Source organism: Canis aureus, chromosome 35 (assembly GCF_053574225.1).
Source record: "Canis aureus isolate CA01 chromosome 35, VMU_Caureus_v.1.0, whole genome shotgun sequence".
In the NCBI taxonomy this organism is placed as follows: Eukaryota; Metazoa; Chordata; class Mammalia; order Carnivora; family Canidae; genus Canis; species Canis aureus.
Window position 1 is genome coordinate 2,149,897 of NC_135645.1, and position 23,520 is coordinate 2,173,416.

Here is a 23,520-nt window from a genome sequence, read left to right on the forward strand (position 1 = left end):
TCTTGTAAATAATGCTGCAATAACTATAGGGGTGCATGTATTCCCTTGAATTAGTATTTTTAGATTTTTTTTTTTTTTTGGTAAATACCATTACAGGGCCTTCTAGTAGTTCCATTGTTAATTTTTTGAGGAACTCCCATACTGTTTTCCAGTGGCTGCACCAATGGATGTCGATTCTTTAATTTGGATTTTCACGGGTTTCCTCCTGACCTTGGTCTCCTAAGCCCATTTCTTCAAATGGTTAAAAAAAGATTTTCACCTGGATTCTAGCATTGTTTGTTTTTTTTAAGATCCCAGCAAACCAAGGAAAGGGAAAAGAGACTCAGCCCGTCCACTGTCCCAATGTCAAGGCGGCCCCTCCATCCCATTCCTCCATCTCACTTTTTCCTGTGCACATCCCCTAAGATGCGCTGATGCTTCTGCTTATAAGATTTATTTCTCCCTGGGGAGAGATTTTAAAGATTTTAAAGAATCGGGGGGCAAGGTGAAGAGCGGTGTGCAAACCCCATGTTATTTCCTCTCCTACATCGCAGAATTAGGTAAAGAGCGGGAGCCCCAAACCTGGAAAGGGATTTGCATTTTATTTTTTTTAATCTTTTATCCCCCCTCCCCTGATTTGCATTTTTATTTGTTTTTAAGACTTTATTTATTCATGAGAGACAGAGAAAGAGAGGCAAAGACACAGGCAGAGGGAGAAGCAGGCTCCAGGAGCCTGATGCGGGACTCGATCCGAGGACTCCAGGATCATGCCCTGGGGGCTAAACCACTGATCCACCCAGGAATCCCCATGATTTGCATTTTTAAAGGACGGTTCTGTGTCCCTCGGGGCTCTGACCTGGGAAGCCCTTCCTTTCTCTGTAACCCTTTTACGGCCCTACTGCTTTTCTCCTTTGCAGCTTTGTAAACTTGCCTGTCTCCCTCCAAGGGCTGTAAATTGCCGCCCAGAGGCAGGGAGAAGGTGTAAGTGTTGGTAGGAGCTTAAGAACCCTGTTTCATCTGTTCCGCACTGCACACCTCCGTGATAACGATGCTGGGGATGCTGGGGACGAGCATCAAGGCCCGTCTGCAATGTCCCCCTAATTCCCCCACTAGCTTCTGCTTCCCCTTGCGTTCCTTCTTGCGTCCAGCACCGCGCCGAGCCCCGCGCCAGGCCCGCTTCTGCACACCCTGAACACAATTTTGCATTTTGCTTCTCACTCTTTCTTCCTTGGGGCTTATCCCAAGGTACTTCCGCGGCTGCAAAGCAATGGCTCACAGCACGGCGTTAGGGGCTCCCCTACTCCTCCAGCAAAGATGCACACTCAAGGCATTATGTCCGCGTCTGGCCTCCCACACTCAGGACCGAGCGCCCACGGCATCGGCCTCGGCGCTGCAGGGCCCGGAGGTCGGTCAAGGTTGGGCTGCGGGCTCGGGCGGCAGCTCCCGGCACCTGCAGCCTTGGCGCCTTTTCCGCTCGGCCCCGCCCCCGCGCAGGCCCCGCCCCCCGCGCAGGCCCCGCCCCCCGCGCAGTCCGGTCCGCTGCGTGCGCGCCGTCGCCCCCGGCAGCCCATTCCCTGGGCACCTCTGGGGCTACGTGCGGCAGGAAGTGACGCAAGCCTGGCAGGGGGTCGGAGGGGGCGGGGCCGCGCTATAAAAGGGCGGTCGGGGGCGGCCGGCCCCCAGAGAGCGTCAGCTTCGTCCGGGGACGGCGGCGGCGGCCGGAGCGGGGGCCCGAGTGAGTGACGCGCCACGCTCGCGTGCCCGGGCCTCGGGGCGGCCTCCCGCGCTGCGGCCCGGCGGCGGCTGCAGCGGGGGCGGCGGGCTGGAGCGGGCCGCGGGCTGCAGGTGCAGCGGGCTGGGGCTGGGGCTGGGGCTGGGCGCTGCTGCGTGCGGAGGGCCGACCCCGGCGCGCCCCCTGCTTCCTCGGGGGCGGCGGCCCCCACCGCCGCTCTGCGCCCCGCACCCTGCTTCCGCCCCCGGAGGCCTCCCGGAGCCCCCGTCGCCACCCGCTCATCCTCACAGGGCGCGGGGGGGCCCCGTGGGACGGCCCGGGCCGCGTGGAGCCGAGCACGTGGCCGGTGCGGGAAGTGAACCCAGGGAGCTGTCGGGGTGCACGGGGTGACCTTGAGCTGCCAGCCCCGCGAGCCCTGCGCCGGCGGAGCCTGCCCGGGCCCTGACCTGCTGTCCCGGGAACCCGGGGCGGGTGCCGCGAGCCGCGCGCGTGAACCCCGCGCATCGCGGCCCCCCAGGGTCGCGTGGGGGCTCCCCCGTTTTCCTCCAGGCAGACGCCGCCTGGACGCCGCAGGTGCCGGCTTGCAGCGCGTTCCGACAGCTCGCTGTAGGGCGGGAGATGCAGCCGGGAGACCTCGGTTGGTGGGAGCTGTAGTCTAGAGGCCGAGTAACAGCCGGGTGGGAACTGGCTTTTGCTTGGGGGAAATGTGCACTATGGCCAAGGGGCCGTGCTGCGTTGACAGCTGCCGTACAGGCCCCATTGTGCGCCTGCTCCTACAGGATGGCTCTTGCAGATGGCAGGGCGTAGGGGAGTAGGGAAGAACCTATTTTGTGACTTTATTTTTTATTTTTAAAAAATATTTATTCACGAGACACACAGAAATAGAGGAAGAGACACAGGCAGAGGGAGAAGCAGGCTCCACGCAGGGAGCCTGATGCAGGACTCGATCCCAGGTCCCCCGGATCACGCCCTGGGCTGAAGGCAGCAGCAAACCACTGAGCCACCAGGGCTGCCCTATTCCCCCCCCCCTCCCCCAATTAACAGTTTTCCCTCTACTCCCAGCGACCTTGGGTAGACCGGGGAACTTCATTGCTTCTGCTTCCCTCCCTGCAGAGGGGGTGGGGTAAGAGAATTGAAGTGGTTAATAATTGTCCTCTGCCCGTGTTTGGATACCTGACACCTTTATTCTGGGCTTTAGAAAGGAGTTGGAAGAGTAGATGCTGATTCAGTTGCCACTGAGCTGTGTGTGTTTGGGGGGGGGGGGGGTTGACCTTATTGACTGATATTTAAGGTGATTTCCAGAAGTTAGTTTTGTATTGCAAAAAAAAAGTCAGGTTTAGGCTCTCTACAGTACTTGTTAGCCATGCTGGTTTTTTTTTTTTTTTCTTCTTAGTTTTGGGTTGTAATGAACTCAATATACTTCACAAGAAGATGTAGAATTTAAAAGTTTTGATACCAATAAGAAATTTCTTCCAAAAATTTACATACAGCACGGCCACCCTTTTCACTTTGCTCTGCTGGAATGTCTTTTGTTGAAGTGGTGTGCTGAAGATTGTTGGGTAGGGACGCCTCCCTCTGCCCTAAGTTGTGGCGGTTATTTGCCTCCGATAGTGTACTTCTCTCTCTCTGTAGTCATGGAGCAAGGTTTCCCAGTGAAACTTGAATCAGACAGCAATGAAACCTGGTCAAAAATGATCCTCTGAGACCTTCTGGGACTCTTCCCTGTGTGTGCCTTTGTGCACTCTTCTCACATGAGCACCGTGCAGGGACTTCTTGGAGTCGGGCAGTCTTCTTACAGAAAGCCAAATAGGAACGAAGATTCTCCTTGTTTTCCTCCGTGGCCTCTTCATTTTTAAAATTTTTTTTAAAGATTTATTTATGGTGGGGAGGGCAGAGGGAGAGACTTTTCAAGCTGACTCCCTGCTGAGCCCTGAGCCTGTCCTTGGCTCAGTTGTCTCCACTCAGGAGATCACGACCTGAGCCGAAACCAAGAGCCAGACGCTTAAGCGACTGAGCCACCCCACCGCCTTTTCATTTTAGACCCTTAAAGCTAAGAGGGATCTTGACCATCTCTTTATAAGTCCTGGGTGTGCACGATTATGTGTCCGGAGGGCCCTGCAGGAGTTTTGCAAATTCATGTAACCTTTTCATTTTCACCTGCAAATGAATAGGGAAACAGTTTGCAAAAAGCATATCCGTAATCAGTTGCTTAAGATCTTGGAGCCCTACCAGGTAGCCTTTAAAAGTTCTACTTTTTTTTCTTTTTTTTTTTTTAAAGATTCTTATTTGAGAGAGCCCACAGGAGTGGGGGAAAGGGCAGAAGCAAAGGGAGGAATCTGAAGCCAACTCTGCGTGGAGCTCAGAGCTCTGCTGCTGGATGCCTGTCAGGATCCCGTGACCTTGAGATCCTGACCTTAGCCTAAACCAAGTGTTGGAGGCCCAACCAACTGTGCCACACAGGCGCCCCTAAAATTTTTTTTTTAATTTTTATTTATGATAGTCGCACACACAGAGAGAGAGAGAGGGAGAAGCAGGCTCCATGCACTGGGAGCCTGATGTGGGATTCAATCCCGGGTCTCCAGGATCGCACCCTGGGCCAAAGGCAGGCACTAAACCGCTGCGCCACCCAGGGATCCCCCCTAAAATTTTTCTACGTTTTAAAATTTCCCTACTATCCATGCCTTGCCCGGTGATTCCAGGATAAACCAGAATACTGACAGGGATGGGGGAAGATTCCAGGTCCAAGGTTTTCATGCTTTATATATATATTTATTTAAGATTTTATTCATGAGACACAGAGAGAAAGAGGCAGAGACACAGGCAGAGGGAGAAGCAGGCCCCACGCAGGGAGCCCGACGTGGGATTTGATCCCGGGTCTCCAGGATCACACCCTGGGCTGAAGGCAGCACTAAACCACTGAGCCACCCGGGCTGCCCCTCTAATTATATTTTTTAATGTAATTTCTAAATGATATGAAAAGTGAACTTCATATACATTAAGCATGCCTCAATACTGTTAAGAAATAAAATATCTTAAAAAAATAAAATATCTTTATTCTTAATTATTTTTTGTAAATTCCATGTCAAATATAGGGTAGGGAAATCGCCAGAGAAGGTTTCATAAAGACGTTCCCTGAGCTGAGTCAGGAAGAAAGAAGTTCACAAAGAAAGACTGTTAGTAGAGGCGGGAGCTAGTTTCTGTCCCATTTTGTAGAAAGTAGAGGGCAGCAGTTATTAGGTAGTGATGTTCTCCAGAACAGAACCTCAAAAGCAGGAAGAAGAACTTAAACATATGTGAACCTTTATTTTCATTATTAATGTGAGAAACTGAATAGGTTTTCCAGTTATGATTGAGCAAATGTATACAAGGTGCTAATGTGCATAAAAATCAAGGAAGGTGATATTCGGTTTGTCTCTTGTTAACAGATTATCAGCAGTGGTGGTAGTGACATAGTGAAATAAGTCAGAAAAGTTGGCTTTTAGATGCTGTCTTAACAGAACTACCTCTTTATAGACAGTTATAACTATGGAAAGTTTCTCCCACACTTTTAGAGCATGTAAATTAGAGTGATTTCAGTCGGAAGAAAATTTATTAAGGGGTTCTTTTGAATACAGAGCTTTACTGCGTGTGAGGTCATTTTGGAAGAATGATTCAAATTTGTTATATAAAACTTGAGGGATAACTTTTATAGGTATAGAATTAATCATGTTCTTAGATGTGGGGTTAAATTATGAGGTTAAAATGGGAATTTCCTGGTCAGTTTTTTCCTCTGATTTGATTTCTTTTATGTTATAATCTTAATTTTGTGTCTGGCTATTGAAATAGAAATAACATACTAGTTCTTTCAGTAAACTAGTATTTAGAGTTTAATTATACAAAATCATAATTACATTCTATTTATATCTTTGTTTTTGCAGACTTGCAATCCACTAAATCTCATCATTTATTTAAATCCTTAGATCATTTATTTAAAAGCATCACTTTAGTCTAAAAATTAAAACTGGAAACTTTGAGGAATGGCTGGTTCAGATGAATATTAAACTTCTAAGCTGCTTTTTCCTAGAAAAGGATGATTAAAATTGGTTCAGGGTGGAGTCTTCTAGTTCTGGTTTTAGTGATTGGGTTTGTACGGTTCTGGTGCAGGGATAGTGATAAACTTGGACACCAGATAGGGCAGGAGACTGTGCTTCTAAGATGATGTCTTGCTTCTTAGCTCTAGTCTTTAAAGCTTGGGGATTAAATTTTTGTCGTTAAGTGGTTTTGATAGGAGACTTTTTTTTTTTTTAACGATTTTATTTATTTGAGAGAGTGCAAGCCTGAGCACCGAGAGGTAGAAGCTGACTCCCTGCTGAGCAGAGAGCCCAATGCAGGGTTCTGTCCCAGGACCCTGAGATCATGACCTGAGCCACCCATGCACCCTCCTTAGGAGGCTTTTCTAACGCCAGTTTATATGATGTCTTTTACAGTCTGTGTTTACTTGGTTTGCTTTATGCCATGTGGATGTTAAATGCGCTGTAAGTGTACACAATTGTTAGTACAGAAAAAGCCTTAAAATAGTAAGAAATAAGTGACCAAAAAAAAAAAGAAGTGACCACTCTATATCTCTCTTTTTTTTTTTTTTTTTTTAATTTTTATTTATTTGTGATAGTCACAGAGAGAGAGAGAGAATGAGGCAGAGACACAGGCAGAGAGAGAAGCAGGCTCCATGCACCGGGAGCCCGACATGGGATTCATTCCCGGGTCTCCAGGATCGCGCCCTGGGCCAAAGGCAGGCGCCAAACCGCTGCGCCACCCAGGGATCCCTCTATATCTCAATATATCAGTTTCAAACATCTAGATGCACTCAAACCAAATTCATTAGAAAAATCCAGATTTCAGCTAATACCTATGCTTTAACTTAATATAGGACTCTGTTGGTTACAGAGGTATTTTTTACTTTTAAAATGGTTGTCAGGGTGCCTGGCTGGCTCATTCTGTAGAGTGTGTGATTCTTGATTTCAGGGTTGTAAATTCAAGCCTCACATTGGGTGTAGAGATTACTTGAAAATAAGAAACACTTGTAAAATAGTTGTCATTTATTTTAAGATTTATTTAATTGATGTATTGATGTATAGTTGACATACAATATTATACTAGCTTTGGGCATACAACGGTGATTCAGAGGTTAAGATTAATTTCTTAAATTTCTGGAGATGAGAACTTTTTTTTTTTTGAAAACACAATTTTTATAATCCAGTAACTTACTGAACTTCAGTTTTGGATTATCAGTTTTCAGCCTGGAACAAGACATTTAACATCTCAGATAGTTGACCTTCTCCTAAAACCACATACTGAGTTTTTCTTTTTGTCTATTGTTTTTGCATCAAAGATCTATCATTTGTAAGAACTTCATTTAATCAGAAGGATCGGGTTTTCACTTTTATTGGAGGTGCTTTGTTACTGGTCTTTGTTGCATGACCATTCTTGGCTTAGTTATACTTTATTTCTTTTTTCCGATGCTTGTCTATTGTTTTTTTTTTTTTTTTTTTTTTGTCGTTTTTTTGTATTTGTCTCTTTGACTATTAAGTTACTTAAATCTATTAATGTGGATGATACTCTGATTAGTTTTCCACATTTTAAAAAAAGATTTAGGGATCCCTGGGTGGCGCAGCGGTTTGGCGCCTGCCTTTGGCCCAGGGCGCGATCCTGGAGACCCGGGATCGAATCCCACGTCGGGCTCCCGGTGCATGGAGCCTGCTTCCCCCTCTGCCTGTGTCTCTGCCTCTCTCTCTCTCACTGTGTGCCTATCATAAAAAAAAAAAAAAAAAAAAAAAAAAAAAGATTTATTTTAGAGGGGGAGGGAGGAGAGGAACAAAGGGATAGGAAGAGAATCTCAAGCAGACTCCTCCCTGAATGTGGAGCCTGCCACAGAGCTCCATCCCACAACCCTGAGATCATGACCTGATCCAAAACCAAGAGTTAGATGCTTAACTGACTGAGCCACCCAGGCGGCTGGGTGGTTTAGCCCACATTTTTTATTTTGAAAAATTCAGGCCTATAGGGAAAATTGAGATAATAGTAGTACAATATATATCTCTGTATCCTTTACTGATTCACCAATTAACAGTTGGCACATTTTCTTTCTTTTTCTCTTTTCTTTTCTTTTCTTTCGATTTATTTATTCGTGAGAGACAACGGAGAGAGGCAGAGAGACATAAAGGGAGAAGCAAGCTCCCTGCAGGGAGCCCAATGTGGGACTCCATCCCAGGACTTGGGATAAGGACCTGAGCAGAAGGCAGATGTTTAACTACTGAGCCACCCAGGCGCCCCTGCTTTATTTCTTATACACTTTTAAAAACTGAGCTGTTTAAAATAAGTTACAGAAGTTACAGTACTGGGACGCTTGGGTGGCTTCAGCGGTTGAGCGTCTGCCTTCATGCTCAGGGCTTGATCCTGGGATTTGGGATCGAGTCCCACATCGGGATCCCTGCAAGGAGCCTGCTTCTCCCTCTGCCTGTGTCTCTGCCTCTCTTTCTGTGTCTCTCATGTATAAATAAATAAAATCTTAAAAAAAAAAAAGTAAACTTGTTATGTATAACCTGGTGTGGTAATGAAAAGCCCTCACTTATCTGCTACACTGGTATCCATCTCATATTAATTTTCTGTTTTAACACTAGGCTCTTCTGTGTGGCAGCTCAGAATGATGGATCAAGCCAGATCAGCATTCTCTACCTTGGTAAGATATTTTAAGTTGTATTTCTGGTTGCCAGTTTGTGAGAATACGAAGAATACAAGTATGACTCACCCAGTAAACATGAAATATTATTCAAAACTATCAGTATTTGTTTATGTTGAAGTGGTGGTCTTGAGATGTAATGGATCCCACAAAGGAAGGATGTATTCAGTCTTGAGTGAGTTAACTTGGAAAATCTTGAGGAACTTTCAGGATATTTTGGGTGTGATGGGAGTACAGCCAAGTAGATAAGAGGAACTAAAGAAAACACTGATCAAAATGTATACCTATGTAAATAGACATACATAACAGACACCCTGAATGAAAAGGCTGAATGAGATGAAGAAGGCCAATGTGTGCTCTAGCCCTCATCTGCCACGGACAGAACTGGGTATAGGGAAGAAGGTTGCTTTGAAAGAGCAACTTTTTTCCTTAAGAATATATAGCAAGTCCTAGTATTGGCCTAATAATAAGTATAGTACCTAATCAAACTTTTTTTTTTTAAGATTTTATTTGTTCGTTCATGAGAGATACACAGAGAGGCAGAGACACAGGCAGAGGGAGAAGCAGGATCAATGTGGGACTAGAGGGCAGCCCTGGTGGCTCAGTGGTTTAGCACTGTCTGCAGCCCAGGGCGTGATCCTGGAGACCTGGGATCGAGTCCCACATCAGGCTCCCTGCATGGAGTCGGCTTCTCCCTCTGCCTGTATCTCTGCTTCTCTTTCTCCTCTGTGTATTCTCATGAATAAATGAATAAAATCTTTTTAAAAAAAATGTGGGACTAGATCTCAGGGCCCCGGGATCATGACCTGAGTCAAAGGCAGACGCTCAACCACTGAGCTACCGAGCTACCCAGGCTACCCAGGCATCCCCTAATCAAACTCTTTGTAAATGTTCCTCATCCCTTTCTTTTCTTTCATAATGCTTTCTTTTCTTTTCTTTTTTTTTCTCCAAATCTCAGTTTGGTGGAGAACCATTGTCCTATACCCGGTTTAGTCTGGCACGGCAAGTAGATGGTGATAACAGCCATGTGGAGATGAAACTAGCTGCAGATGAAGAAGAAAATGTTGACAATAACATGAGGGGTAATCATGCCAGTGTCCCAAAACCAAAAAGGTGTAATGGATTTATCTGCTATGGGACTATTGCTGTAGTCCTCTTTTTCTTGATTGGTAAGAGTGCCATTCAAAACTTAATGTTCCTTGTCACCGACTCTAGAAAGTCTGTTAATTTAGTCAAGGCAGTGTTTATTTTGTACCTTTTTATGTGCCATTATGCTAGGCACTAGGAATATAATGATGACTAAGATTCTAGGCCTGCCTTGAGTTTAGCCTGGTGGGGAGAGGGAGACATGAATCATTTCATTGTAATGTGCAAATGTTATACTAGAAGTACACACAGGATATTTGTAGCATAGAAGCTTGCCCTAAGGGTTCAAGGAAGGCTTCTGGGAAGAAAAGTTACCTATCTCTTAAAGAGGTAACTATTTAGGTACTCCCGGCTGGCTCAGTCAGTAGAGCATGTGACTTTTTTTTTTTTTAATATTTTATTTATTCATTCATGAGAGACAGAGAGAGAGGCAGAGACACAGGCAGAGGGAGAAGCAGGCTCCATGCAGGGAGCCCGACGTGGGACTCGATCCCGGGTCTCCAGGATCATGCCCTGGGCCCAAGGCTGCGCTAAACCACTGAGCCACCAGGGCTGCCCAAGCATGTGACTCTTGATATTGGAGTCATGGGTGAAGTCCTATGTTGGGTGTAGAGATTACTTAAATAAACTTCAAATAAAAAGGTAACGTAATTAAAATAAAGTTATTATACAGTTGATTTTTGAACAACATGGACTTGAACTGTGTGGGTCCACTTATGCAGATTTTTTTTCAATAAATATATTGGAAAAATTTTTGGAGATTTGTGGCAATTTGAAAAGACCAACTGCGTAGCCTAGAAATATTGAAAAAACTAAGAAAAGGATATTTTAAGAACGCAGTATATCATACATATACAAAATATGTGTTAATCAGTTATTTATGTCATCATAAGGCTTCTGGTTAACAGTAAGCTATTTGTTTTTGGAGAGTCAAAAGTTACATGCAGAATTTGTACTACACCCTTAAACCCCCCTCCCCCACCACACACACACTGTTTGGGAGTCAACTGTATGATTTGTTAAATTGAATGGTTTAAAGACTTTTTTTTTTTAAGATTTTATTTATTAATAGAGAGAGAAAAAGGCAGAGACACAGACAGAGGGAGAAGCAGGCACCACACAGAGAGCCTGATGTGGGACTCGATCCTGTGTCTCCGGGATCACGCCCTGGGCTGCAGGCGGCGCTAAACCGCTGCGCCACGGGGCTGCCCGATTGAATGGTTTAACATAACACAACATTGAGACTCATTATTTACTTTGAAACTGCTTATAATTTGAATAAACCTGTATTTTCAAGGCTTAGCTGAAAATATTAACAGTTCCTATAGGAATATATCATCAATGAAATTCTATGAGTTCAGCCCTGAAACTTCTTATCCTTAGGATTTATGATTGGCTACTTGGGCTACTGTAAACGTGTAGAACCAAAAGCTGAATGTGAAAGACCAACAGGAACAGAGGCTCTGGGGACAGAGGGAACAGAACCCTCAGAAACAGAAGAGTACTTCCCTGAAACACCTTCTCGCTTATTTTGGACGGACCTCAAAACAATGTTGTCAGAGAGACTGAGTAACACAGATTTCACCAACACCATGAGGTAAGCTTGAGCTGCTTCACAGTATCTAAACACATAGTGGCTATTCAGAGCAGTGATTACAAAACAAACATTACAATCTGGAGGGAAGACTTCTTAGAGTTAAGGGGTGGGTAAACAATAAGGAATTCAAACTATGTTTGTGAAAAAAATTTCTGAGAGGACACTCATTTTTCTTTAAAAAATTCCGCAGGTCTTTGATCCTTTTGTCATCTGGCTCTTTATAGCTTGTTGCTTGCTATCAGACTTGTTTCTGCTTTGATATTTTTATCTTACCCCTTGCAGGTCACGCTGAGCTTTCCTGCTATCCACAAGGGCATCCTTTCCTACTATCCATAAGGCCTTATGTATTCTTTTTTTTTTTTTTTTAATTTTTATTTATTTATGATAGTCACACAGAGAGAGAGAGAGAGGCAGAGACACAGGCAGAGGGAGAAGCAGGCTCCATGCACCGGGAGCCCGACGTGGGATTCGATCCCGGGTCTCCAGGATCACGCGCCCTGGGCCAAAGGCAGGCGCCAAACTGCTGCGCCACCCAGGGATCCCGCCTTATGTATTCTTTAGATCAGGACTAACTTGACTGCTCAGCTTGATATAGAGACATAATAGTATTCCTTGATTTCTTCTGGTTTTCATTAATCCACACCCTAAGAAGTGTCCTTAAGGTTTCTGTCCTTTGGTTTTTAAGATCTTCCTTAGACATACCTAACTCTTAAGAATTTATTCTTTTACCTATAAGCTGGCTTCCTACGGTTTCAGTTGTACAATAATTCTTAGTCTTAGTTTTAGGAATCTTGGGCATTTTTATTTCATCAATTACTTGTGTTTACTCTATACCAGGCATTATGGATCAAATGAGACTGGAGTTTACCAAAAAAATCAGATAACCTATATCTTACATATATATGTATTTACAATGAGACATAGGAGATCAGGACAAGAAGTAGTTTTGCTTCAAAGTAGGTGAAAATTAAAGCCATACCTGAACTCACCAACAGTAACGCTATCTTTCATTTTGCTTACAGTGGATCCTCTTAGAATCTACTCCTTTCCCTAAAACTACCCTAGGCAGGTACTCCCTTATGATGATTCTCTTGAAGGACTAGTTTACTTTGGATAAGGAGGTTTTAACAAGCTGATGTCATAAATTTCTTCAGATATTTGGCAGGTTTTTTCCTTCTAAGTTTGTCTCTAGTCAATCCAGAAATTTTGGGTCACAGTTAATTTAGCTTAACTGTGATGAATAGTATTGAGTTACGCTTTTAAAACAATTTGCTTGGGGCGCCTGGGCGGCTCAGTCAGTTAAGCATCTGCTTTCGTTTCAGGTCATGATCCCAGGGTCCTGGGCTCCTTCCTCAGTGGGGAGCCTGCTTCTCCCTCTGCCCCTGCTTGTGCTCTTTCTGTCAGATAAATAGAATCTTAAAGGAAAATTTGCTTACTATTTGAGTTCATTGTTTATTAACAGTGACCTTTTTTCCTCTAGGTGGCTGAATGAAAATTCGTATGTGCCTCGTGAGGCTGGATCTCAAAAAGATGAAAGCCTTGCTTTATTAATTGAGAATCGATTCCGTGAATTTCAACTTAGCAAATCCTGGCGTGATGAACATTTTGTTAAGATCCAGGTCAAAAGCAGGTATGTTGAAAGATGGTAAACTGATTTTTATACAGGTAGTTACTTTCAGGTGTGCTAATATAGCAGAGACTTTCAAGATAAATAATGTAAGTAAAATGCTAAATGTGTTAGTCATTTAATTTATTTCCCCAAGGTTGTCCTTAGCTTCAGCTTAATTTAACTTAATCTTTTTTAGCAATGCTCAAAACACGGTGACCATAGTGGGTATGGAGAGTGGCTTGGTATACCTGGTGGAGAGTCCTGAGGGTTACGTGGCATACAGTAAGGCAACGACAGTTACCGTAAGTAAGGCAAAACCGTACATGAGACTTTTTTCCCTGTTGAATAGCCCAGGAAACTCCTTATCATTACCTTTCTTAGGAATTTTGGTATAAATTTATTTGTAAAATGTGACTAATGATGAAATACTCTTGTTTTCAACCCTCCTATGCCACAGTGAAAGTAAAATCCCCAAGTTCTCCTGTAAGGACAGCAGGGCCCTAAGTAATCCTACTTTCTTCCTCTTTCATGGTGCTTTGGCTACCCCAGCTTCCCTGGTGTTCCTCAAACAAACACTCAAACACAGGCACGTTCCTTCCTCAAGGCCTTTATAAAACTCTTCCCTTAAATATCAATGTGACCTTTTCCTCATTTTGTGCAAGTCTCTTCTCTACTGTTACCTCTTTAGGGAAGTCTTCCTTGATTATCTTGTTAAAAATAGCCTTCCTCCAATCACTTCCCCTTATCCTGTGTTATTTTTCTTCACTGACACACCTGACATTATCTCTTTCCACATTAAAATAATAAGCTACTTGAAGGGCTAGAGGTTGGCTTCATTTACTGCTATGTCACAGAGCTTTGGACAGTGCTTGACGCATGGTGACTCATGGTGGGGTTTGCTGGATGAATGTGAATATCAAGGTTCCATGTGAGGACAGATATAAGTAACTATCTTGGCTGAAGTCTAGTCTTAGCCTGAATCTTTAATGCTTGATTTTTTAAAATGTAGGCAAATATGGCCAAACTAATAAAGAAATTAAAAAGATCTAGGTTTTTCAGGTTAAAAAACATATGTTTGTATGTCAGGGGTCTACCTAGTGGATGCCTTCCAAGCTAGATGAAGTCTTACCTGTGCTGTATCACTTTCCCTGGCTGTCTACAAACTAGGGGTTTGAAAGTGGGTAGATTGTTCTGGCAAAGAACATTGAGGGTTTGGAGGTGCCGTGGCACAATCGGGCACCGGACTCTTGGTTGCAGCTCAGGTCATGATCTCAGGTCATGAGATCAGGCCCTGTGTTAGGCTCCACACTGAGTGTGGAGTCTGCTTGGTACTTTCTACCTCTGCCCCACCCTGCTCTTTTAAATTTTAAGAAAATGAACACTGAGGGTTTTTTTTTTTTTTAAGATTTTTATTTATTCATGAGAGACACAGAGAGCAGAGACCTAAGCAGTGGGGTAAGCAGGCTCCCCGTGGGAAGCCTGATGCAGGACTCAATCCCACGACCCTAGGATCACGACCTGAGCCAAAGGCAGACCACTGATAACCACTGAGCCATCCAGGCACCCTGAACATTGAGGTTTTTAGTTGGCCCACAAACTTTCTATATTAGATATTTGATTGTCAGTTTTAGCCTATAGCTCTATTAATAGAATTTAGGAACATTATGAGACAGCTTTTATTTATTTTTTATTTTTTTTTTATTTTTGGTGAGACCGCTTTTATAAACATCTAAAAGTTGCTGTGCAAGTCAATTATAACAGTGTTTAACAATTTTCACATAGATTATCAGAATTTTCAGTTAAGACCTATTCCTTCATATGTCCTCAATTATCTAGCATTCAGATGTTAGGAAGTTTATGTAGTTGGTGCTGCTAGGACTAGCCTACAGTATTTTTTTTTTAAAGACTTACTTATTTATTCATGAGAGACATAGGGAGGCAGAGACACAGGCAGAGGGAGAAGCAGGCTCCATGCAGGGAGCCCGATGTGGGACTCGATCCCGGGTCTCCAGGATCATGGCCTGGGCTGAAGGCAGATAGATGCTCAACCACTGAGCTACCCAGGTGTCCCTACAGTATTTATATTGGTATATGTCTCTGTTTATCCTATCCTGTTAGCTCTCTCTCCCCCTAAAATACTGGAAGCAATGTAAAAGAGATTAAATGTCAATAGGTCAAAGCAAATTAAAGACAGTGTGTGATGATACAAGATGTGAATATAGGAGGCCAGAAGTCTTGATTCACTCCTGAATACTCTGACCAGTTTGACCAGAACTCTCTTATATTCATTCTAGGCTCTGGCCTCTTTTTTTAATCCCTGTTTTCTCTCTTAGGTTTGATCTGTAAAACCATCCTATCTCAGACTCTAATGCTCACTAACCCTGTCTTTATTCTAGGGTAGACTGGTCCATGTTAATTTTGGCACCAAAAAAGACTTCGAGAATTTAAAATCTCCTGTGAATGGATCTTTAGTGATCGCTAGAGCAGGGAAAATCACTTTTGCTGAAAAGGTGAGTATTATTTAAATACATTTGTATCATTCCATTCTTCATTTAAAATTTTTTTTTTTTTACATTCTGGAAGCTGTCAGTCTTAAAATCTCATACCTAATAACAATTTATTGAAGTGTTCAACAGGTCAAATAAATTCTAATTAAACTATAGAACACTTCTAAAACTATGGTATAACCACTTGGAATATTCTGCAGTCACTGTCTTTTAGTGAAAATGAAGTAATCAGAAATGCTTAAGTGAAAGCAGTTTAAGTTTAAAACAACAATATCCTATTATATAGGACCGTTAAATTAAGGTGCTTCATTATGTTACATAGAGCTGAATTTTATAGAATTTAGTTATAACTGTTTTATAAAAAGGAAACTTAAGTCAAACCTCTGTAAGGGCCTAGAATAGAAAATATCAAAAGACAGTGGTTGTATTGGATGAGTTTTTATTATTTCTCTTGTCTTTGAAACCCCTTAATGAGTTAAGGCAAGAATTTTTATCTCAAACATATATAAAGTATCTGAAACACTTGAAACACTGGGGGGGGTTCAGTATAGTCCTCTGTAACCCTTTATTATAGCATAAAGCCCAATATGTATTCTAATTTTGTGTGATTACATCTGGATTTTCTGATCTTTACCTGTTTTCCTTTTAGGTTGCAAACGCTCAAAGTTATAATGCACTTGGTGTCTTGATATACATGGACCAGGCTAGATTTCCAATTGTTAATGCACGGATTCCATTCTTTGGACATGTGAGTTCTTATTTCTTAAGTAAATGAGTTTTTGTGTTTTTTCTTTTCTTTTCTTTTTAAATTCATGAGACAGAGAAAGAGGCAGGGACATAGGCAGAGGGAGAAGCAGGCTCCATGCAGGGAGCCCGATGTGGGATTCGATCCTGAGACTCCAGGATCACACCTTGGGCCGAAGGCAGGCACCAAACAGCTGAGCGACCCAGGGGTCCTGAGTTTTTGAGTTCTATAAATTGCTGGGTTCCATCTGCATTAGTGGAAGTATAACATTCCTTCCTTAAATACACTCTTTTAAAATTTTTTCCCTGGGAGGGCCTTAGCATTAACAAAAAAGATGGATTATGTGATTCAGGGACCTACTTATTAATTGCTAACAGAAATTTTCAACAGTGTCTTGAATTGAGAATTGGGTATATGGCATATAAAAACAAGAGTCACATGTAGAGACACTCAGGCCTTCAGGCTTTGAGGTGCTAAACTAAATTTAGGCTTTATCCTTACACTGAATCTCAATCTTCTGGGGATTTCTTGAACAAATGCCTGACAGAGCACATTATTCTTTTGTTTTACAGGCTCACCTGGGAACAGGTGACCCGTACACGCCTGGATTCCCGTCATTCAATCACACTCAGTTTCCACCGTCTCAGTCGTCAGGATTGCCCAGCATACCTGTCCAAACAATTTCCAGAGCTGCTGCAGAAAAGTTGTTTGAGTAAGTTCTTATTGAAAAGCTTTTATTTGAAAACTGATTTTATGACTAGAAAGGAATAATAATCATTTCAGTTAATTTGATAAGATTTTAAAACAGTTGGCTCTAATTTTCCTTATTTGGCATATCTTGGGTGCATAGCTATTACTTTGCTGTACATAAACATGAATTTTTTCCTCCATAAAGTAATCTTAATAATTAGACATTTGATATATAAGCTCAGTGGTTCCTTGTTCAGTTTACCCAGTGAATTCCTTGGGTACTATTCCTGGCAGAGCTTCTGCTTGAGGACTTCTGAGGTAAAGCACTCTGTTGCCTATGGCAACCTGTTCAGTTATTGGAGTAGATCTGACAGGATTCATTGTTGAGATGAAATCTTATTCCCTATAAGACCCATTAGTTCTAGATTTTCTCTTAGCAACAGAATAATTCAGGTTTTCTGGTTCGTAGATTGACTATCCTCCGATCTCGTGACAGTTTCCAGATGCTTTACACTCATTAGTCCTGGGTATCCTATCCTCCCTCTAATCAGAACCCAGTCTGATTAGAGTACTTATCATTAGTTTTTATTTTGATCTGGACGTATTTCCCCCCTGGCATTGGCATAGGATATAGACCTACTCTCAGACACTTAACGTGAGCATTTATTTGATGTGTGACCTAGAACAAGTTACTCTAACCTCGCTGATGACATTTCTTTAACTTAATTAGTTGTTTTTTTTTGTTGTTTTTGTTTTTTTTTAATTTATGATAGTCACAGAGAGAGAGAGAGAGAGAGGCAGAGACATAGGCAGAGGGAGAAGCAGGCTCCATGCACCGGGAGCCCGACGTGGGACTCGATCCCGGGTCTCCAGGATCGTGCCCTGGGCCAAAGGCAGGCGCCAAACCACTGCGCCACCCAGGGATCCCTAGATAGTTAAACTATATTCTACTTAACAGGGTGATTGGTTTCAAACGAAGAGCATCTACATGTAAGAACACATATCTAATACTGTGTGACTATTAAAATGCTATTTGTGAGGCCTTTTTAATAGGTGATTTTTATTGACTTTTACTTAAATTTCAAATCAGATCATTCTTATCACCACTTACAAGTCTTCCCTAACTCGTGAAGCCAGCTCCCTATCTTACCCTTGTAAAGTGGGGAGTAATTATGTTTTGACATATAAGTAGAGCACTCATTATTCGGGTAACATGAGGAATTAGGGGAAGATAGACCTAACCATCAGCAGCAAGAAAATATTATTTTATAACTAGGATAAGAATGTATACTGAGGGAGGGATCCCTGGGTGGCGCAGCGGTTTAGTGCCTGCCTTTGGCCCAGGGCGCGATCCTGGAGACCTGGGATCGAATCCCACGTCGGGCTCCCGGTGCATGGAGCCTGCTCCTCCCTCTGCCTGTGTCTCTGCCTCTCTCTCTCTGTGTGACTATCATAAATAAATAAATAATTAAAAAAAAAGACTATTTCCTTAGCTTTGAGTCAAATACATATTTGATAAGGACACCATTTAGTTTAAAAAAAAAAAAAAAAAAAAAGAATGTATACTGAGGGATACCTGGGTGGCGCAGCGGTTTGGCGCCTGCCTTTGGCCCAGGGCGCGATCCTGGAGACCCGGGATCGAGTCCCACGTCGGGCTCCCAGTGCATGGATCCTGCTTCTGCCTCTGCCTGTGTCTCTGCCCCCCTCTCTCTCTCTCTCTCTCTCTCTCTGTGTGACTACCATAAATAAAAATTAAAAAAAAAAAACAAAAAACTCTGATGTCTGTATTTTTCTAGAAATATGGAAGGAGACTGTCCTTCTGCCTGGGAAATAGACCCCTCGTGTAGGCTGGAAACGTCCTCAAACAAGAATGTGAAGCTCACTGTGAACAATGTGCTGAAAGAGATAAGAATTTTTAACGTTTTTGGAGTTATTAAAGGTTTTGAAGAACCTGGTAAGGACCCTTTTTTTTTTTGTTTTTTGTTTTTTTTGTCTTAAGAATGTGGCCAGAAGAGGGAGTGCTGGCAAGCTGGCTTTGGCTTGGTTTTGTGGATGCTGACTCTTGTCTGTCCTGAAGCGAACTGTTTAAGTGTCAGTTTTATTGGAAGATAATAGGTTCTAGGAAATAAACTGGTCAAAAACTGACCATTATGACTAGGTAATCTCTCTTTAAGTTACTGAATGGATCAGCAGTAAGCACATTTCTTCTTAGAGGGGGCAGATGATAAAGATGTTGCAGGCTATACAGTCTCTGTTGCAATTACTTAACTTTGACGTTGTAGCATGAAAACAGCCATAAATGATATGTACTGAATGCGCAGGTAGGCTGTGATTTACTGACCCCCTCGAATAGACCATCTACCTATTTAAGCAGAAGCTAATAGTCCTGCCATTTAGTGAGGAAAGCCCTTGGACTTAGGTTGCTTATTGAATAATTAGAGGGCACAAATAAGTAGTCGATGAGTAAACTTAACTGGTAATTTGGAAAAAGAGTAGCAATACTAATAAGGAAAAATAAATTAGTATTGTCACGTGAATATTTTTCTTTGTCGTGTGAATTTTTGGTTCCCAGAGTTCTAAGTCAGATTTGATGAAGTACCTTATCCTTAGCACATATACTGTATTTTTATCCTTTTTACTAACATGATTATTCTTGAGTTCAATATTAGAAAACAGGTAAAAAGAGCTAACTGTATAATTTATCTTTTTTTTTTTTTAAGATCGCTATGTTGTGATAGGGGCTCAGAGGGATGCCTGGGGTCCTGGAGCTGCAAAGTCTAGCGTAGGAACAGCTCTCCTATTGGAACTTGCCCGGATATTCTCTGATATGGTCTTAAAAGGTAGAGTACAAATTTTGTGAACTTGAAGATCTATGTGTTATATATATGCTTTCTTACTTTTACCAATATTATTATGGCTCACTTGTGCCGGCCTCTTGAGTTCTTAGGTACGAAGTAGGTTGTCTTTTGTTGGCTCTGCCTTTGACTTTGAAACAGCTTTCCATGCAGTGTCTTCATTGCACTGGGAAACAACTCCTTTGAAATACCGAAAAAGTGTTGTACTGGACTCTAATTCTTAATTTGACAGATTCAGAATAATAGGGCAAATCTAGCATGGTCTCTAAGGAATCTATTTTGAAGGAAGCAGTGGTATACCTCTACTTATTTTCTATAATTTTGTTATAAAGTTATAATATGTAATTCTATACATTATACTTAGAATACTGGATATGTTCATATATATTTATAATATATTCACACTTAACTTTCAAGCCTTTCTCTCTTAGTACATGCCACTCCTCTACACACACACCCATGCATGCAAACCCCCATCACATTCTTGAGTCTGGGTCATAGGGTAAGTTGTAGTGCTTAACTTCTATGCAAAAGCACATAATACAGAAAAATATATATCCAAGGAAAGGAGAGAAATGGAGAGCAGTGGCACACACAGCCCCAAAGAAGCTGTCTTAATGTTTTCTCTGAAAACTCTTATAACTTAAATTTGTGAATTTTTACTTTCATAACAGTTGTTTGTAAAGTAACCGAGTATTTTAAGTGATTAACATATATGCAGATTGTTTCGGTGAAGGCACACATTGTAGTTACACCATGATTTCCAAGTATCTCTTGATTCAGAAGATACGGGGCTCAAAGAATTGAGTTGAAAAAAAGTGACTTCCTGTAGAAACTTGGTGCCTACTATGTGTTTGAAGTCTTATTTGAAAATGATTTATCCTGTTCCTCGTAGATTACTTTTAATTTTCTTTTGGTAGATTACTTTTAAAAAATGTTATTTTTATTCTTTTTGTTCTTTCACCTGGGGTCTCAAAAGGGAAAGAAGTATTTTTGAATCTGCTGTCTTGAATTAGAAATTTCTGATTTCATCTTAAGTCAGTTGCCTACCTATAACCTTTCCCAAGATAAAACTAATTTTTTGTTATCCTTTAGGTGGCTTTAAACCCAGCAGAAGCATTGTCTTTGCCAGCTGGAGTGCTGGAGACTTTGGAGCAATTGGTGCCACTGAATGGCTAGAGGTAGTGTATTTGAACTACCTAGAGTGGGCAGCTGGACTTGTTTTGACTTAATTTGTCCTCCAGAAACCATGTTTTTTTAGATTTGATTAGAGTTGATCCTGAACAACACAGGTTTGAACTGTGCAGGTCAACTTATGTGGATTTTTTTTTAATACAGTATAGTCCTCGGGATTCCTGGGTGGCGCAGCGGTTTAGCGCCTGCCTTTGGCCCAGGGCGCGATCCTGGAGACCCGGGATCGAATCCCACGTCGGGCTCCCGGTGCATGGAGCCTGCTTCTCCCTCTGCCTGTGTCTCTGCCTCTCTCTCTCTCTCTCTCTCTGTGACTATCATAAATAAATAAAAATTAAAAAAAAAAAAATACAGTATAGTCCTCTAGCTGTAGTTTTTCTTTTCTCTTCTTTCTCTTCTCTTCTCTTCTCTTCTCTTCTCTTCTCTTCTTCTCTTCCTTTCTTTTCCTCTTTCTTTCTTTCTTTCTTTCTTTCTTTTCTTTCTTTCTTTCTTTTCCTTCCTTCCTTCCTTCCTTCCCTTTCCCTTTCCTTTTTTTTTTTTTTTTTTTAATTTTTATTTATGATAGTCACAGAGAGAGAGAGAGAGAGAGAGAGAGAGAGGCAGAGACACAGGCAGAGGGAGAGGCAGGCTCCATGCACCGGGAGCCCGACGTGGGATTCGATCCCGGGTCTCCAGGATCGCGCCCTGGGCCAAAGGCAGGCGCCAACCCACTGCGCCACCCAGGGATCCCCCCCTTTCCCTTTCCCTTTCCCTTTCCCTTTCCCTTTCCCTTTCCCTTTCCCTTTCCCTCCCCTCCCCTCCCCCCTCTTTCTTTCTCTCTTTTCTCTTTTCTTTTCTTTTTTCTTTTCTTTTCTTTTCTTTTCTTTTCTTTTCTTTTCTTTTCTTTTCTTTTCTTTTCTTTCTTTCTCTCTTTCTTTCTTTCTTTCGATTTTTACTTATTTATTCATGAGAGACACAGAGAGAGGCAGAGACATAGGCAGAGGGAGAAGCAGGCTCCCTACAGGGAACACCTTGTGGGACTCGATCCCCAGTACTCCGGGATCATGCTCTGAGCCAAAGGCAGATAGATGCTCAGCCGCTGAGCCACCCAGGAGTCCCTGTATTTTCTTTCTTATGATTTTCTTGCATTTTTCTTTTATCTAGCTTACTGTATTGTAAGAATATAGTACATAATTCATATACAAAATATACATTAATCAACTTTTTTTTTTATAAAGCTTCCAGTTAACAGTAAGCTATTAGTAGTTCAGTTTGGGGGAGTCAGGTTACATGTGCATTGTGCATTTTCAGTTGCGTTGGGGGCTCAGCACCCATAACCCCTGTGTTAGGGAAGTCAACTGTATATCATTTTTGCCTTTGTATATTTAGTCTCAATTGACTATAAATTTAAAAGATGTCCCTAGTAATAGCTACTCTATGTGACAATTAGATTAACACATTGGTACATTTAGTATTTTTCTTTCTCTTCTAGGGATACCTTTCTTCCTTGCATTTAAAGGCTTTCACTTACATTAATCTGGATAAAGCTATTCTTGGTAAGTATCTTTTCGTCAGCTACTTATGAATTCAGATAAACTATTTAGAAAACTCTCTAAAACGATACTGATTATTTTTTACAATTTACATAGTCCATTCCCTGATTAAGACTGACTTAGCTTTAAGTCATCCACTAAATTATGGAATGGGTGCAGATTGCTTTGTTTAATGCAGGTTCCCTGTGTGGTCCTCATTTAGCAGCATTAGGATCACCTGGGAACTGTTAGAAATGTAAAATTTCAGACCTTCTATGTTTTAACTGTATTTTAACAAACACTGAGTGATTCTGATGCACTAAAGTCTGAGAACCACTAGTCAGGACTAATTTTTAGACCAGAAGTAACTAAACCATACCATATAGAATGGTCTTTCTAGAGACTAATTCATTCACATTTAGCTAGATGGTGACATCACGAATAGAAATACCAGGTAATCAAACTTCTAAAAGAGTTTGAATGTTCTAAACGTAAGCCAGTGGATGAACTGAGAATAGTGAAATATCTCACTGGAAAGAAAGAGGGAAGGAGCTAAAATTGAACTAAATCTTTATTGCCCTCTTACCTGTACAGCAGAATGTATGGAGTATGGGAAGTTGACAGTAGCTAGCAGATGAGTGCCCTAATATAGGTGGACTAGAAAGGTACCAAAAAACAAATCATTAACATTAACATCTGCAAATTTAGGAGTAAGAGCTTCAGTTGAGTCAAATTAGGGTTAGCAGTTGCCAAAACCTTGACTCTTAAATCACACTTTTGTCTACTTGAAGAGGATAGTTGTATTTGGCCACTCATCTAGATTATTGCCTTCCTTCTTGTCGAGTACTTTTAGTTGTAGAAGTAGCCATGTAAAAATTACTTAAGAAGGGACAATGTTAAAACAATCTCTTTGCAGGTACCAGCAACTTCAAGGTTTCTGCAAGCCCACTGTTATATTCACTTCTTGAGAAAACGATGAAAGATGTGAGTATATACCTAATTTTCCAAAATTTGTAACTTTTAATTTTTCATCTAATTTTTTTTTAAGATTTTATTTATTCATGAGAGACATAGAGAGAGGCAGAGACACAGGCAGAGGGAGAAGCAGGCTCCATGCAGAGAGCCCACCCGATCCTACGGCTCCAGGATCACGCCCTGAGCTGAAGGCAGGAGCTAAACCGCTGAGCCACCAGGGATTCCCCTGTTTTCATCTAATTTACAAAAAGATGGAAAATGATATTTA

The 23,520-nt window shown here is 42.1% G+C and overlaps 1 protein-coding gene across 1 annotated transcript in view; it reads left to right on the forward strand.

Annotated features, from left to right (window-relative positions):
• The first annotated feature begins 1,585 nt into the window (after positions 1–1,585).
• Positions 1,586–23,520, forward strand: part of TFRC (transferrin receptor) — a 31,628-nt gene continuing 9,693 nt past the window's right edge. Inside the window, exons 1-14 of the mRNA XM_077884243.1 lie at positions 1,586–1,714; positions 8,368–8,426; positions 9,385–9,595; positions 10,956–11,169; positions 12,650–12,799; positions 12,975–13,080; positions 15,175–15,288; positions 15,935–16,033; positions 16,603–16,742; positions 18,517–18,674; positions 19,441–19,560; positions 20,671–20,756; positions 22,238–22,301; positions 23,194–23,261. Of these exons, the coding sequence (XP_077740369.1) occupies positions 8,391–8,426; positions 9,385–9,595; positions 10,956–11,169; positions 12,650–12,799; positions 12,975–13,080; positions 15,175–15,288; positions 15,935–16,033; positions 16,603–16,742; positions 18,517–18,674; positions 19,441–19,560; positions 20,671–20,756; positions 22,238–22,301; positions 23,194–23,261 (1,566 nt within the window). The 5' untranslated portion in view covers positions 1,586–1,714; positions 8,368–8,390. The remainder of the gene's footprint in view (positions 1,715–8,367; positions 8,427–9,384; positions 9,596–10,955; positions 11,170–12,649; positions 12,800–12,974; positions 13,081–15,174; positions 15,289–15,934; positions 16,034–16,602; positions 16,743–18,516; positions 18,675–19,440; positions 19,561–20,670; positions 20,757–22,237; positions 22,302–23,193; positions 23,262–23,520) is intronic.